This window comes from Meleagris gallopavo, chromosome 4, assembly GCF_905368555.1.
Source record: "Meleagris gallopavo chromosome 4, MGAL_WU_HG_1.1, whole genome shotgun sequence".
NCBI classification, from domain to species: domain Eukaryota; kingdom Metazoa; phylum Chordata; class Aves; order Galliformes; family Phasianidae; genus Meleagris; species Meleagris gallopavo.
The window spans coordinates 12,847,167-12,864,405 of record NC_139407.1 but is presented as its reverse complement, the minus strand read 5'-3'; the positions used below and the strand labels follow the sequence as shown (position 1 = coordinate 12,864,405).

General features: G+C 33.7%; 1 protein-coding gene across 6 annotated transcripts in view; it reads left to right on the top strand.

Moving 5' to 3' along the window:
* Window positions 1-17,239, top strand: part of LRBA (LPS responsive beige-like anchor protein) — a 367,496-nt gene that overhangs the window by 266,092 nt on the left and 84,165 nt on the right. For all 6 annotated transcript variants that reach the window (XM_085222195.1, XM_085222196.1, XM_085222197.1 and 3 more), the window contains exons 46-47: window positions 53-172; window positions 7,806-7,958. In XM_085222195.1, coding sequence (XP_085078321.1) covers window positions 53-172; window positions 7,806-7,958 — 273 coding nt within the window. The remainder of the gene's footprint in view (window positions 1-52; window positions 173-7,805; window positions 7,959-17,239) is intronic.

The window sequence follows — 17,239 nt, the reverse complement described above, 5'->3', positions numbered from 1 at the left end:
TTGCTTAAGAAGTATGTTGCTGTTTTTAATTATTGTTTTTAAAACATTTTAGGAACCCTTTACAACCCTTTTCCTAAATCTACAAGGTGGGAAGTTTGATCATGCAGATAGAACCTTTTCATCTATTTCAAGAGCGTGGCGCAACAGTCAGCGTGACACTTCTGATATCAAGGTAAAAACTTTCCTGAATGGTCTTAACATGTTCTGTACTGCATCTGTATTTATTTGATCTATGGTTGTAGACCCACATCTAATGGAAAAAGGGGAACCTTTGTGATATAGATATGTTTTTCATTGTCATTTTGCTCCTCCCCAGAAGTTTTAAGCTGTTGAAAACTCAATAGAAACTGGTATTGCTTTTTAACCAGTAAGACTCATACATATTCTCTTCACGTTTCTGTCCAGTTTAACTAAGGATGCTGCAGTTACAAGTCAATATTGTGCTATGTAGTTTCAGATCTGAACGTCAACCTCATTTTTGGGTATTTTCTGCTATGGCCCTTGATTAGTTATGACAAATGGAAGGAGGATGCTAATTCAGATCCAGAAGGGTCAAAATCTAGTTTTACGATGAGGAGTAAATAGATAAGGGATAAAGAATACGTCTCCAGAGGAACTGCGTTGAGAATAAAATGGGAGGCATTACTTTTGGAGGAGTACTCGAGCATTGTACAACTAGGAAAGGTCTGAGTGAGTATTTAGGTTGACTGGAGTAGTCTCCTTGTACAAAATACTGTAACTAAATATTTTCATAGCTGTTATCTTTTCTGTTATATTCCAATGGAAACTGAATGCAACCAGCATTTTGGAAAAAAAATCTTTTTTAAATGTTTAAAATGACTAAAATGTTTTAAAATATATATATATTATTTTAATTTTACTGTAAGCTCTCTAGGCTTCTGTTGCTACTTCAACAGCTGATGAAAACCTACCAGTTTAATGCATCCATTAATACAAATAGAAAGGATTTTGGATGTTACTTTCGATCTTGAAATTGTCAGTCCAAAGTATATGCTGTTTATTCTATTTCATTGCACAGAAGGAGGAACATGCAGGAAGAACAAGGATTTTATTCCCGTTCCAGCTGCAAGAATGTTGAGTATTTAGAAGCACTGAGTTGATAACTTACAAGAAATGATAATAGTTTCTCCTTGCTTCTTGTGTGATGGGAGCAAATGTAAACTAGTGGCCCTTGTCATAAGATTATTGTTAATCTTGGTTGGAGGCATCACATGTTTCAAGGTGAGCTAACATGAGTTAGCTTAGGAAGCAGCTCTTGTTGGTTGGTACCAAACTTCCACAGAGAAAACCAAAGCATATGTGTGGTCATATCCAGTCTTTGTCAGTAACCTGTGAAGGCCTTGGGTTGGTGATCAGAGTGAGAAACTAACGCTGCACTGTAGTATAACTAACTGCAACTGTAGTTTGGTTGAACTTTTGAACTTCTCATTCCAAGAGGTGGTGTGTTGCATAAAATTTCATTTTCTACTTCTTCCCTATTCATTTATTTAAGCAATGCAAAAGAAAGGTTCTTTGGAATTTTGCTTCTTCCCTATTCATTTATTTAAGCAATGCAAAATAAAGGTTCTTTGGAATTTTGCTAGTGCCTTGATCATTATTATTTACTAGTTAGATTAGCACTCATGTCTTTACAGTATTGAGTGTCTTTAAATTAAATCTTCTGCTCTGAAAATTATTAAATGTGTTTTAATTCTGTGAAAGTACTATTTAGTACCTTCTAAGTAATGGACAGGCATGATCCTTAACTCATTTAAGTGCTTCTTAATTTACACTGCTAGTGTTTATAATCCTTGTTAGGATTTGTTAGTTTTGTTAATGTTACATAAAAATCGGACATTGAGAGCTTGGTAATGTTTAATAGAAAAACGGTTTTGTTTGGGACCAGTCTTAAACTCCAAAATATACAGAAGTTAAGTCTGTCTCTTCTTTTGTTGCTGTTTTTCTTTGACTAATAAGTAGGTTTGTTCATACTTTTTCAGAAGCAGTTAATATTTCTGGCTTTGTAGCAAACCTGTTGCACTAAATTGGTTTGGCATTATAATTGCAACAATATAGTTCTATCAGTGTTCCTTTTTGCATTTGTTTTCTGTTTTCCAAGTGTAGTACTTCTGTAATTTCTTTTGTACCATGCTTAGAGTTTTTAAGGATAGGCTGAAATTCTCATCCTTTCTTCTGAACAGCTTGTTGCCTTTGTAGTGTCATCTGGAGTTTTATTACTGCACCTCCTATGCCAGGTCATTAATGAGATTATTGACTGGTATTAGATGCAGGGCAGACCCCATTACCATGTCTTCCCCGTTTGACAGTGAGCTATTGATAACTGCTGTTGGAATATGGATTTCCAGCCTGGGTACTCTCACGTTATTGTAACCTAATCTCATCTTCATTTCTCAATTTTGCTTATAAGGAAGTCATGGGAGATTGAGGCAGTCTCAGAGGTGAAGCAACTTGTGTTTATTGAAACAGGCTGCCTAACATATGCATGCTTAAGACACCCTGTAACCCAGTAAGTTTTTTTTACATATGCTTTGCATTGCTTTATATTTCTCCATCTAATAGATGGGGTTTCAAAAATTACAAGGAGTTAAGTTGCTGCCAAACTGGCAAAGTTACTTTTGTGTAGGATAGATTTCATGTCACATTATTAGCAAGGTAAATGATGTCCAAGAGCAATTACTAGCCAAATTCAGAAGTAGGTACCTAGTAATTCAGATTTTTAATGATAAGCTGCTTGCCTAGTATAGCAAAACTTTTAAGATTTAGGATGTAGATCCTTGGTTTTCTTGAAAGATTTGCTGTAAAATTGTGCCAAGCTGCGTAACAAGAAAGTCCTTGTCTGACTGAAGGAAAAAAAAAATCCCCATTCAGTCAAATGTGTATTTGTGGTAATCTGTTGGATATAGCAGTAGTTAAATAATGCAGGCATCTGGGTTTATGGATCAGGAAGTTCCTTTAGATATCTGTGGTCTGCTTGTTCTATAGCCAACCTTAATTGTATCGAAAAAAAAAAAAAAATAGTTTGAATATCTACTCTGAACTTTTTCTGGAGCTGTTGAAATAAACTTCAAGTAAGATATGGACAAATCTGCTGAAGTCCAGAGGAAAATGACCAGAGGTCAAGAAAATGAGACCAATGATACAAATATGGAGATTTTAGGTTGTTTACTTTGGAGAAAAGAGGAACAAGGGGAGAAATGTCAGTGGCAGGTCTGATGCTTTTGCCTGGTGGGGATTTTGGCTGGCAGGGAAAATGTACTTCATTTCTATTGTACACTTCTTGTTCCAGTAGGCTACCCTGCCAGACTTGGTGGAGGTGTGTGATCTGTGTGGCCTATTGCAGGAGGGGAAAAATGGTTAGAAGGTGCTGGTGGGAATTGATCTTTCTGTCCATGAGGTAAAATCTATTCCTACACAATGAGACATTTAAAGGGGGGCAGCTGCTGTTTGTTTTCAGTCTGAATAGGACAGGAAGTGGGTTCCAGCTACAACAAAAGCAGCCCAGATGCTAGGAAGACCTAGTGATTGGGATGGGTAATTTTGTAGAAACACAGTAGTGAAGATTTTAAAATAAAAAGGTTAAGAAACAACTTTCAAAAATAATTAATTATAATTGCCTGAGGATGAAAAGATGGACAACGTGGCCTCTCAAGGTTTCATCTAGACCTATTTATGATCTAGTATAGTCCTTTTTTTTCTTCTCAGTAATTCAAAGAAATTGGATGAAAGGAATTGCAATTATGTACACACACTTTCTGTTTCCACTTTCTCTGTTGAATTAACCTGGACTACATATTACATATTGTAGTGGTATTTGAATACCAGTTTTATACATACTTTTATATATATTGTCAGTAAAAAGTAAAATAATGTTATTTACATATAATTAATGTATTGACTAACGTGATATAAAACATCTTCAGGATGCATTTTTATCAGTAATTAAGCAATTGCTACTTGAATTTATTATGCATTTCATTAATATACTAAATTTTAAAAATATAAGTTTTGCTAAATTCTTAATTACTGAAGATTTTAACCATTTCCCTATGCTTGGAAATATTTCCAATATTTCTTAGAAATTTAAGAGGATGATTAGACATTGAGAAAATGAATTTCTTCATTAATTCAACTTAGAAATCTTATGGTGGTAACTTGACGTATTGTTTTAGAAGTTGGGAGGATTTCAGTCAATGACTTAAGGCAATTTCTTAGTTCTGAGAGAAATAGCATACGGAATGGAGGGAAACTTAGAGGTACGTAGAAAATTTATTTTCCTGTAGTTATGGAAGTGATTATCTGAAAATGTAACAACAAAAAAAGAAATTCTGAATTAATGTAGTATGTCAATATGTATTTTCAAATGCCATTTAAATACCCTGACAGATGAAGTAGTGTGCGGCAATATGAAGAAAAACTTAGAATTCTAATATGCATTTTTATTATTCTGTTTGACAGGTTATATATAGGCTTAATATTGCCTAATGTGATTGTCAAATATTAGCGTAAAAATCTGATCTCTTATAAATGTTTTAATATGGCTGTGTAATCTGTCTCACTGATTCTTGACAACTTCGTAGATCATATAACTTAGCTTCTAAGTGCTTCAGTCTACAACTTTCTAAACAAAAATTAAAATAAAATAATATTTCATTACATTTAAGGTAAATTATCTTGCTCACATTTCTTATGCTTGGTGGCAGGCATGAAAACAAATTAGAAATGTTCAACTGACATTCTGTTGATAAACTTTGTAAAAAATATTTTGTTAGTGAAGTTTTCTTAGGAATTGTGGCTTCCGTCTGGTAAAAATATTTTTTAATTATATGCATAGTTTTATAATAATTTTGTTAAAATCTTATATTTTATCTTTAATAAAACAAAACCAAACAACTGTGAATGCTGTGTAATAGATTCGTGTTGATGTTCCCTGTGAGCTTTTTCATGAGATTGGATGAAATCGAATCATGGCAGAAGGAATGAAGTATTGCTTATCATAAGGATGTCTGTTTTTACCCCAGAGAACTGGTGAATTTCAACAGAGAAATTCTGAAAATAATTTTCAGCATGATTGTGCAAAAGCAATAGCTTTAACAAATCATACAGATGTTTTCATTTTTCCATGACATCATATAAACAAAATGTGGAATAATTCTGCAGTTTCTATACATGTGCCAAGTACATAAAGAAGTCAAGTAGAAGACACCACAAGTATAATGTTAGGGATTATGATTAGCAAACACATGAAGAATATTTGTGGACTTGATAAAACTGTAAATATTTTATTATTAAGTTGATCAACAGACTTTAGGGAAATCATTAACCTTTAGGTAATGTAGTCCTTTTCATCCATGTAAAACCATTGAAAGTTGGCATTAAGTGCTACTCAGTTGGAGTGGAGTAGTACATCATCTATTTGAGCTGCTTTATCCATGTATAAGTGCTACCATATGGTCAACATAACAAAATCAGATAATAGAGGAGCTCCTTTTGAAAAAATGCATTGTTACAGAAAACAAGTAATAATGTCTTACGGAAAGTTTTGATAGTCAAAGTTACAGAAGTTAGTGATGATTTTTAAGTTTCCAGGCTGCTTATTGTTTTTGTGCAATCTTATGAAAACTATGTGTGTTCTAGGAAGCTGAACGGCTTCTGATCTTGGAAGAAACAAGGGAATATCTGTGCATATATATAAATATATAACAAACATCATTAATATATGTAATGAACTTATGTTTTAAGTATTCTACCATCATGGTCTGGTTTTGTATTTGTGATACAAGTTGCTACTTAATTAATTGTCCACACTTCTTATTTTTCCTTGGTAGTTTGAATGCAATGATAAAATCTACAGAAACTTCTATCATAGTGATCTTTCTTTCTTACAAACATTTATCTGTGACACATTTGTTTTATCACTTACTCAGTTAATAGTTTCAAATCTCTTTTTATCAAGTACTTGTCAAGCATTTGGTACAAAAGCACTTTTTGCCCTACCTAGTTAATTAAGGTGACTGTAAACAAAAAGATGTACAATTAAAAGCCAAACAGTATTTCACACAAGGATAGAGGTGATAATAGCTTAATTCCTGCTTGATCTTTCCTGTTCTTGCCCTGGCTACTCGGCTTGACCTTATTCACAATCTGATGACCTCCCTATTGCACTCAGTCTTTTGGAAAGCTGCTCATGCCATAGCTAGTCCTTGGGGGCTATCTGGGAGACCACTGATCCACTGACCCATATCAGTGGACTGGTTTCTTACCTACTGAGCTTCTGATGGAGCTATGTACTACACCCGCTGTAGATGAGGCCAGTGGAGCAGTCTGATTTTTTTTTTCTACTTCTTAAACAGCATGCAGTTTGCAGTTGCTATATGAAAGACCAATTTTACTCTAGTTGTTTAGTATGAAATAGACTTCCTGAAGCAATTACATATATTGATTCTTTCCTCACAGTGGAAGTAAATTTTCTTATTTAGATTTTTCTAAATCCATCAAATTGCCAAGTTTATTGGTATGTTAAAGTCTGAATATCAAGTTCCCATGCAAAATTGCTTTTAAATATAGTAACGGTAGAAATGTACATACTATATAGAATAGACTTTTTCTATTCATCTTTACATCAGGATTTTGCAGACATTTCTAAAAGTCTATAAATAAGATTCTTAAGCCATTGATTTAGGTATGTTTCTATATAAGCTTGTACATGTTTTACAAAACAACAGCCTATAAAGTTGCATATCCCAGTGCAAAACAGAGAAATATCCCACTTGTTCAAAAGAAAATCTGTTTTGTTTTGCTTCCTGGCATGTGATAATCAATTCTGCACTAGAATGCTGTTTTCTATTTCAAAAGTTCTTTGTGTAGCCGTAAGTATTACTTAGTGCTTTTCTTGTAAGACTTGGAAATTATAATTCCTTTTCTACATGTGCTTGCATTTTTTGATTCAGCCCATTTGAGTGTTGCATGCAGTGCCTCCCTGCACTAGCGCCAGGCAGCCCAGCCTTAGATGGTTTTGATGCCATGTTGTAGTCCCTTTAACCATGGGACAGCACAGTTGTCTAAAGCAATGATAATCCTGTCAAGAGATTCGGCTCACAGAGCCCTTGCAACCATGTGAAATTTCTGCTTTTGTTTTTTTTTAGTTTTGTTTGCGTGTGTATGAAGTGATGTGCATTTCTTCTCTTGTAACAATAGACAAGATGCATAGTTGTGATAAATATCTGTTAATGAAAGAAAAGTTTTGTCTTGATTCAACTTCAACTTTTTTTTCCTGAACACATAGTCTAACTCCAGATATTTTAGTTTTGACAGAACCTTTACTTGTAGGCATTGAACTATGAATTTAGTTTCACTCAAATGTTACGGTTGTCTGCTCTTCAAATTTTGTATTGTATTAAAATGTACATGCTTTCCCAACTTCTTCACATCGTCAGTGTGTCTGTTACCTTCCACTGAAGATTGTTTGTGTCACGTGATACTCATTTATTTAGTTTTATAAGTTTCTCTGAGGATGATATGCTACCAAAAGCAATATTCTGTCTCTGTTTTATAGCATGTTGCGTTGTATTTCTTTGTCATGTTACAGGCTTAAAAAGGAGATATGATATCTGAAGGATTAAATTTTAGGAAGTATGAAATCACAGATTTCACCCTTATTTGTGTGTCTGTGGGTGGACTTTTTGTATTCTGCCTCTGCCTAATGCCATTTTAATAATTATTTGTTAATGTGACAAAGTATATTTGACAGAATTCATAGCATGGCATTGTTTTTCATTTATATACAGGAATTGATTCCCGAATTCTATTACCTCCCAGAGATATTTGTCAACAGCAACAATTACAATCTAGGAGTGATGGATGATGGAACAGTTGTGTCTGACGTTGAACTTCCACCGTGGGCCAAAACCCCAGAAGAATTTGTTCGCATAAACAGACTGGTAAGATGACTCTCTTCTATTTTCTGTCAAGTAGCATTTGTTTTGCAAGCTTTCTGAAGTAATCTGGATCTTTGTAATACACAACTACTTAAAATTTACATATAAGGTTACGAATGAAATAATTTGAAGGAAGGGTGGAATTAAAAGTTTTGAGAAGAAAAAAACACGTGTAGTATTGCTTGTTCTTCAGAACTGACCAAAAAAGTTTTGTGTGGTCTAAATGAGCAGGAGATCATCTTATTTTTTATGTCAGTTCTTCTAATTCTAAAGAGATAATAAAATAATTGCTTTACATAAATCTTTAAAAAGCTTTTTAATAATGGACAGTTTTCACTCCAGTTATCTAAATGTAACTTAAGATATTTTAATTAAGTATCCGTTTAGCTCTGAAGGCCAGTGAACGCTTTAGGAGAGAAGGCTGCATATTAAATCTGTTATCACCTTCTCCCTTTCTTCCATTAAAAAATATATTTTTTAGAACTGTTTTTACAAATAAAACTGAGTTCTCCTTCACTCACTTCATTCCCTGAACTTATTTTACTGTGTTATTCTCTGTTGTGGAAAATCCTGGTGTTAGCATTTCCTGTCTTCGCTGTGCTCTCTGAGCGGGATAGTGACTTATAGAATACCTGTTACAATAGCATTGTTGGCATCTCAGCACATTCTCTGAGCTATTAAATGAAGTTCTTTCCAAAATGGAAGGACTCTGCATCAGTGGCACTCTAAAAATAAATTAGCTTTATTAATAAATATAAGGCTGGAGTTCTCATGTAGTAGTCAGCTACTGGGAAAGAGTGAATTAAGGGTTGAAGACTATCAGAAACTTTTCACAGAAAGCAAACCTTGACTTGATAATGCCTTGACATTCTCAAGCTAGAAAATGAGCATTGAAAAATGAGTGCTGAAAACATTGGAGCTGCTGTTCATAAAAATGCAGGGTAGTCAGATCTGTACAAACCTGTGATTTGTAAGTTAGCTAAGTGTTTTGACTTCACTTTTACTGGTGACATGATACCATGGTCTTCAGAGATGTTGTTTGGTCTATATTTATGCAAGCTATTGAGCTTGATGACCTTAACATTTGTGGCAGTTGTAGGGTACACCATAATAATCACAAACTGTGTTAGGTGAATCTAGCGTTTGACTTTGTGTAAAATATACTAACATTGAGCAGGACTACTTGGCAAACTGTGTTCAAACACAACTTTTCATCTTACTGTTGTGCTGATAGGTAATCGGTTAGGGAAGTAGCCTTGACACCCTTTTGAGTTTGGCATGTGTTGGTGATTCAGAATATTCTGAGAAATGAAAAGTTTTGTACTCAGGCAGACTTGTCAAAGGCAGCCTTTGGCCTTGATCTCTCATCACTCTGTTGTTTCAGCTTTTGCATAAAATATATTTCTCATTCAATTAATTGCAGATCTGGCTTTCAACACAATGAATGCAAGTTATTCTCTAACTCGTGCTTCTTTCCTTTCTAAGATTTTAGCTCTTAATTTTCTTTTCTTAATTGTTAGCCATGGTGCCAGGTTTTTCTCATTTACAGAGAGTACTTATGTATACTTTCTGACTTGCCTTTCCCTCAATCCTCTGTGACTTTCCAAAACATTTGCTACTAGTGTCTGACTTTCTTGTACCTCTCTGGTATCTCTCACTTGTGTTATATTGGCAAGGTGAAGTGCTTCATCGCTGGAGCCAGGTATGTTTGATTATTATGGTTAAACTCCTGGGCACAAAATGTAAAACCCCTTTTAAGTCTTCTCTTAAAAAGTAATAAACTCAATCTATATTATAAATATATTTTTTTTCTTTTTTTGTGGAGTCTACAGTAAGGTAGTCTTTATTTTGTTAAAACCTGAAAGAGGCAGTTCAGAAAATATTATAAGGGAAGTGCTTGATATGTATCCACTCGATTTAAAGAGAAAGTAACGTAAGTCTGAAAACAGCAGTATGTTAACCATTGTATGTTTGAATGATGAAGATTACAACTATTTTGAATTACTATTTGCTAATTTTACTCAGCATTACTTACAAAATTGGAAGATCCTATTTAATATCTAAATATAATTAACGTTTCCTTCTCAAATTTTTTTTTCTAGTAATTATTCATCAAAGAATGTTTCTTTTGAAAGTATTTTAATCAAAAAGTTAGTAATCTGCTTAATGTCATGACTTCTGCTGTGAAATAAGTACCACTTGTCAAATGGCGCATTCAAAGAACATATAAAAGTAGCTATAAATTAAAGTTTTCAGAATCAATTTTTTTATTCAGGGAAATGTAATTTTTAAGCATTGGATAATTGGGCAAAACTGAACCTTTTTTTAAAAATAAGTTAATTTTAGAAGTGTGAAATAATTTACCAAGTGACAGTATATTAACATGTATCAAACAACAGCCTTTCTTGTGACACTATATCCCTGATACTGTTACTATAATTCAGATAGCAAGTTTTTGTCTAGTAGTATTAAATGTAAGCCTCAGTGCCACTATTAACTGCTTTTATGTGACAAACTCACCTTTATTCTGGTGCTGGCAGCCCTCTCAGTGGTGTTATGGGCAGTGCCCTCTATACTCTGCTGTTTTGACAGTGGAGTAAAACTGAGAAAATCATAGAGAAATATTAAATTGCTGCTTCTTTTTAATATTTAATGGAATGATACTTTCAACATCAAATTTTGTTTTTAAGTAGAGTGGGAGTGTTTATGAGAAATGCTTGAACTTTACTTTCTCTCAAATACTATCAAGAACATCTGCTACACTGCAGCTTCAGCTGATTCATCCAGTTAATATTTCCTTACAGCTTCCTGGTTCAGGCAAAACTAGTGATCATTGTATTTTAAGCACTCATTTTGTAAGCTATCACACACGGATATTTTTTCCCTTTGCATTTCAGTTTACCTTTTTAAGTCCACAGATCTTATGCAATGGTTGGAGCTCATGAAATGCATACTACTTTGATCTGTGACCTTTTTGTGGTGCTAATCGGGTTCCTGGTATCATTATACCTTGCTCATTAATCATATTTCCTGCAGCCCGTCAGACAGCCAGACAGCCCAAGCCCTGTTTGCAGCCCTGTGTTGGCAGGTTTCTGCTTTTCCAGATTATTACAGTGTGATACTTTGGCTTTTCATAACCAGACCCACATCAAGCTGTGTGCTACAATTAAAGTCAGATGGTCCTCAGGTTGAACAGGGATATACTGTTGCAGCTGTCTGTCTTTCTGGAGCAGACCAGCACGGGGAACAGATGATATGTAGGGCAGTGCATAATAACAGCTTGTACAGTACTGGGTCAGTAGCAGGGGTCCGGAACATTAATTGGCAGGCTGATAGCGGATGTAAAAATGATTCTTGATCTAATATTAATTCTGTAAAGTGTGTATTCTGATGGAAAAGGTTGTTGTGTATCTTCTGTGTTTGCTTTGAGAGAAAAAGCAGAATGGTGTATAATTAAAAGTGGTGTTTGATTGATGGAATGTCAGGATGAGTTAAATGATAGCATCGGGGTGCCATTCTTAGCAATACAAAGAAATGTAAAACGCATATACTGCTTGTACATATATTTGCTATTTTATATTTATGATGGCACAGTATTTTACAATGCTGCTAATCAATGAGAGGAATATTTTTCTCTGAGAGAAACTACAGTTTGATGGAAAAGTTACGTTTTTTGTCTTAAACCAGTCTGAAAGCTAATAGATATATATTTCTAATGCTCTAAATTGTATTTAATGTCACAGAACAACCACTAAGATAACTGAAATTATTTTTCAATTTTAACGGATAAGATTTATAATAGTTTTATTAATCTTTAATTGCATCATTATGTATATATTTGTAATAGGACTTACGATATTAGCTTAATAAGTTTTAAAACAAATTAAATGATAATCCTTCTCCCTGCCCCCGACAAAACAAAACAGAAATATCCCAGATATAATGTACTATTGCATCTTTACTTTGTTGTTTCCAAGTGAATTATGATGTCTTTATGACATCAGTTGTAAGCAAAGGGGAGAATGCTAGGTTGGTGTGATATGTTAAAAAATAATACTGCGATACTTCTGAGAATCATATAGGAAAGAAAAATGTAAACTGAGCAGGAATGGTTAAAAAGATAGTTGTTCAGGTGTTGTCTGGATATAGAAATATTAGATAAGAATTATAGCAGTAGCTGATACATTGTTTTTCATGCACAAACATAAACGTATTCATTCAGCCTTCCAGATTTTCTGAAATCTTTTGTTAGCTTCAAAGTCTTAGAAGCTCCTTTTCAGAAGATTTTTTAAATTCACCTGTTGCAGATAGTGATTTCTCCATTAAGCCTTGATGGTAGAAATTTATTGTGAATTACAGAGTGGGAATTCCTAAAAAAACAAGTGTAACCCAAGGAAAAGTCATATATTTCCAGAGAGTTAGGAATTGATAAAATTCCAAATCAGGCAATTACATTTGTTCTAAACATACAAGTGGTCTATTCTGTCCTGTCTTTGAAGGGTGGATGTTGGAATATGTAAGAATTAATTTCAAATTATTAATCAATGGATAACTAAATTTTGCTCAACTTTAATGAGCTTCAGCTTTTTGAGAATTAGATTGCTTCAGTGATAATAGTGTTGTTGAGGTCTGTCAAGACAGCTTTGCACAGTATCTCAATTTAAATATTTTTAGTGCTTTATTACAGTGTTAGTCCTTCCATGATTAGCGATTTATCCACTTTACTCAATACCGGAGGAAATGCAAGACAAATTAGAAATGTGATGAGATTACTATGTCAGTTCGAAAGTTTTGAAATCCAATTGTTACATAATTGAAAATGTAATGAGTGGAAGCTAGGATGCTTTCTGAAACAAATTAAATACTTAAATACATAAAGGTACTATAAACAAAATTTGTCTTGGTGCAGTAAGCAAAATGGAGAGGAGGGACAGGCCAGCCGCTCACCCAAACACAAACCTTAACAGAGCAAAATGAAACACTATTAAGAATCACCAGTTGGTAAGAAAGATCTACAGAGTTAGAGGGTCATCATTGATCAATATGGCACATTATTTCTATAGTGCAGACTACTCTACCTTATGCTAGAAAACAGTGAAGAAGCAACATCCCTGCCAGCTAACACACCAGCAATATGCAGAAATGCAGTTTTGGTGTTCTCACTCTCTCCTATTCATGGAAAGTGAAATGATGAAAAAACAAAGTTGATTTGAAAAATGTCATGCTACTTGCAGTCTATTAAATGTACCACTGTTAGTCTGATAAATATAATGAACCAGCAGCTGAGACGGTGCCTGCAACTTGGAATGTGCTGTGATCCCTTGGAAAATTCTTCATGTGATATTTTTTTGAGTTCCACGGGTTGTGATTTTACACATACATGAAGTGTAAATTCTGTAGCAAGCGCTGTAGAAAATTATGTGGATATAAATTGTGTGAATTGCTGGAAATAGGTTACTACTTACATATCCTAGAGAGAAAAGGAAAAAGGCTAAACTGAAAACTAGATTAACTAGTGGCATTAGAGCTACTATCTGTGCAATGCAAATTTTGAAATTCTTGTTTAAGCAGTATTGGATGCAATCATTCAAAGCTAGAATACAGATTGGTCTGTTTACGCTGCGCCATGAGGATGCTTTTGGCAACATGAGTGTGAATTGATCTGAAATGTTTACAGAATTTGCGTGTACAAGAGAAGGGTAGGAAAAGAATAGTGCTGTGAACTCATTACTCAGGCTCTTCTAGATGACTTGGTGCTTTAGTTATCTATTTGCCCTGAGCAGAGGTCGTGGATCACGGTGAAGAAGAAGAGTTGTAATACTATTTTTTTTTTTTTTTTTTGAAACTCTTCATCAAATGCATATGCAATTGAAGTGTTGCATCTGTTTTTGTTACTGATGTCTAGTGATTTCATGTAGCTTTGCTTTGAAAGTTATTATCTATATGCAATTTAGAATTTATGCAATACAATATCTTCTGAAAGGAGGATATTTATGAACTCTACTTATGTTTTAATTTGTTTAAATAATCAATTTCACAGATTTATAATAGAAAAAGTAGATTGGAAAGTCATCTATAACTTTAATCTTCCAGGGAAATATTTGTATTTTTGTATCACATCGCAGACATTTTTTGTGTGTGCATAATACATTTAAATAAAATATGTTTAACTACAGCTGTTGACTATGCATATTAAAACACTATGCTGCATTTACTTCATCTTGCATCCAGGCTGTCTCCGTGAGAAAAGTTTTTTGCAAGACTTTCTATCAGGTAGAATAAAGATTCACATTCATAGAGGCCTCAGAAACTTAATATGTTATATAATTCAGAAAGTTCTCAGAGCTACTGTTCTTTCTTGAAATTTGGGGTGTGAGATGTCTAGACTGCTGGCATATAGGAATCAGTATATTTACAAATTTGATGTTACTTGATACAGTTTTTTTCTCATCTATGAAAACAAGGCAGTCCTGTAGTCCAGGAAAGTACTGTAAATGTATTTAATGGGCAGAAAGTCTCTTAAACACTTAAAGAAACAAATGGAGTGTAAATTTAAGAGTCATCCTTTCTTCAAGCAGTGCTTCTACTAATGGAGAGTGCAGTTCTACTCTATGACCAGTATTCCCTTTTAGTTAGCCCACACTAAAACTGCCCTACATCTGTTTGTTTTGTACTTGCTCTTAGTAGTGTATTTGCTTAATTACAGTAGTGTACCACTTACATGCATTTATTACTAACCCAGTTATACAGTTACATGTATAAAACAATGATAATATGTATTTGTCACTAAAATATGTTTTGCACTGTTAGAATTACTTCCTAAAAGTACCTCTGTTCCCCTTTCATACAGAAATAGTTGGTTGCAGGCCAGAATCAAAAAATACTGGATAATTGTAAGCAGTTTTGATTTAATTAAAGCATGTACAGATGTGATTATTATCATAGAAAGGAAGGGGAAGTAGATCCTTATTACATATTTTCAAATACCTTATTCAGTTCTCATCTAAATCTAGAGTAACAGTAATAATGCCAGCAGAACTGCACATGTATAAAATCAGTGCAAGTGTAATCTCCAGAGCATTCCAAATGAGAGAATAGAAGAATCATTCAGTATAAGGTAATTTTGAAAAGGAGAGAAGAAATATTTAAAAAAAAAAAAAAAGTATGATATATAACCTATTAGAAAATATTCTGAAAATCTGGGAATGATTGAAGTATACTTATTTTCTCTTTGTGCAATGGTTATATTGACTCTGTGTGTAAAAGAATCAACGTTTGAGGACATACAGTCAAAGAAATATGGCCAGAAGTTTATGTTTATTTAAACCCACTTCTCTTGGACTATTGTTTCTACTAATTTTCATATAAAATTTTTTATTGATTCTATTGCTAAAGGAGACTACTTTTCAAAGAAAGTAAAATGTATTCTTCTAGAAAATATGGGAGGCTGTGAAAAGGGAACTCGAGCTGTGCTTTTGAACAGAGCTTTTTTAAAGAACACTGGAAGAACTTAGTTTTAATTTCATAAAATATCAAAATATGCTAATATTAGACTGTGAGATTTGGACAATATTGATGATGTGAAAACATTGAGGAGGCATGTCTATAGGACAAAGTTATTGTGTAGTAAAAAGCAAAAAAACTTTGTCTTTTCAGTGAGAACAGTAACATAGATAGGATGTCATCATTTGTTAGCAAAAAGTATTCATCTTTCTTGTAGCCCGCCCAGATCTGCAAATAAGAGGGAAAACAGTTTGTAAAATGTTTTCTTTAATAATAATTTCTTCATTACATCTTGTTTGCTATTTGTACCACCTCTTCACACTCTGCTTGCGAGTTACTATATTGAAATTACATCTACACTCGAGAGTTCAGTTTTTCAGCAGAATAAAAGAATAAATCTGCGCATCCTTAGAGTTAAATCATTCTTGAAAGTGTAATAGATGTCCCTTGTTCTGAAAAGAGAAGTCTTAATGGTATCTTGGAATGTGATTTTCCCCTGCAGTCTGTCCATCTTTGCTGTTATAGAGGGGGAAAAAAAATAATTAAAGAAGTGTCTTCCTCAGCCAGTCTTCATCATTCAATGTATGGAGTAATTCTAGCATAATACTCTCATATTGAAATATGAAGCAAAAGAAAATGCTTTAAAAATCCTTTAAATTACTTGCTAAACATTATGGCACTACATAATGATCTATAATGCATTTATGTGGGAGAAGTCTGAGACTTAAGAGGAGAAAAACTAAGTAGAATATCAAATATGTTAACTGAGGGGATGGTAGTAAAAAGAGCAAGAAAGCACATGGAAGTGACAAAAGAAAAAAAACAAGTAAAACTGTGAACACAAGATAATTATGAGATGGCTATTTTTTTTTAATAGAGTAAGAGATTTTATTACAGCCAAGATAAATATTAAAACATGGAGGAGACTGGTTTGTCATTGTGAAAGATTTCAAAAAGCCAAAGGAGAATATTTTGAGCATATGCAGTTTTTAAAAATATGAAAGAAAACTAAAGTGACTAAATTCACTTCTATGCAAAAAAAAAAAAAAAAAAAAAAAAAAGTTGATTGGATGCAATCTAGACAATTAAATTTTTCAGCTTTCTGTTGTTTGATGTTGCAGAACCGGTGTTTTAAAGTGAGCCCATGAAGGACATTAAAGTTATTACTGTGTGAAATGAAGTGGGAAACAATTGTGTTGGTGCCATTGCCCCCATTTAACAGGTGTTCACTAAATCTGTCTGTCTTCTGTTTGTCTGCTTTCCTAATGCTGTGGCTGGGCGCTTCCTGTAAATGGTGCAGTGAAGCTTGCAGTTGAAAACATGTTAGCAATTTTGATAAACGTGGGCAATTTGCATCATGAGCAAAATATAGCAGTGAGAGGAAAAAGGTTTGAAAGTGAAGGAAGTTCCTTCCTTGGTTTACAAAAAGTTACAAGTAGTGATTGGAAGTTGCTATCAATAGAAATTGTGAAACTATTTCCTCCTGCAAAGTGAAATAATAGTGGTCAGGATTTCCACACAGCAGAATGTACCGGTGAGAGGCTTTGTAGAATACGTTATTGCATTTTTTTCAATGTTATCTGAAGTTTATTTGTAGATTATATGGGAAAATATGCTGGTAAATTTAAATTAAATGGACAGTTTTTCTAAATAAAGTGTTTGTAGTAAGTCAGGATGTGGAGAAATTTCCATTCTAGTACTAGAGAAGAAAGGGGGATTCTGTTAACGTTAACTATGTGATGCTGTGGTGAAATCAGCAGAATTTGTGGGCTTCAGCTGAA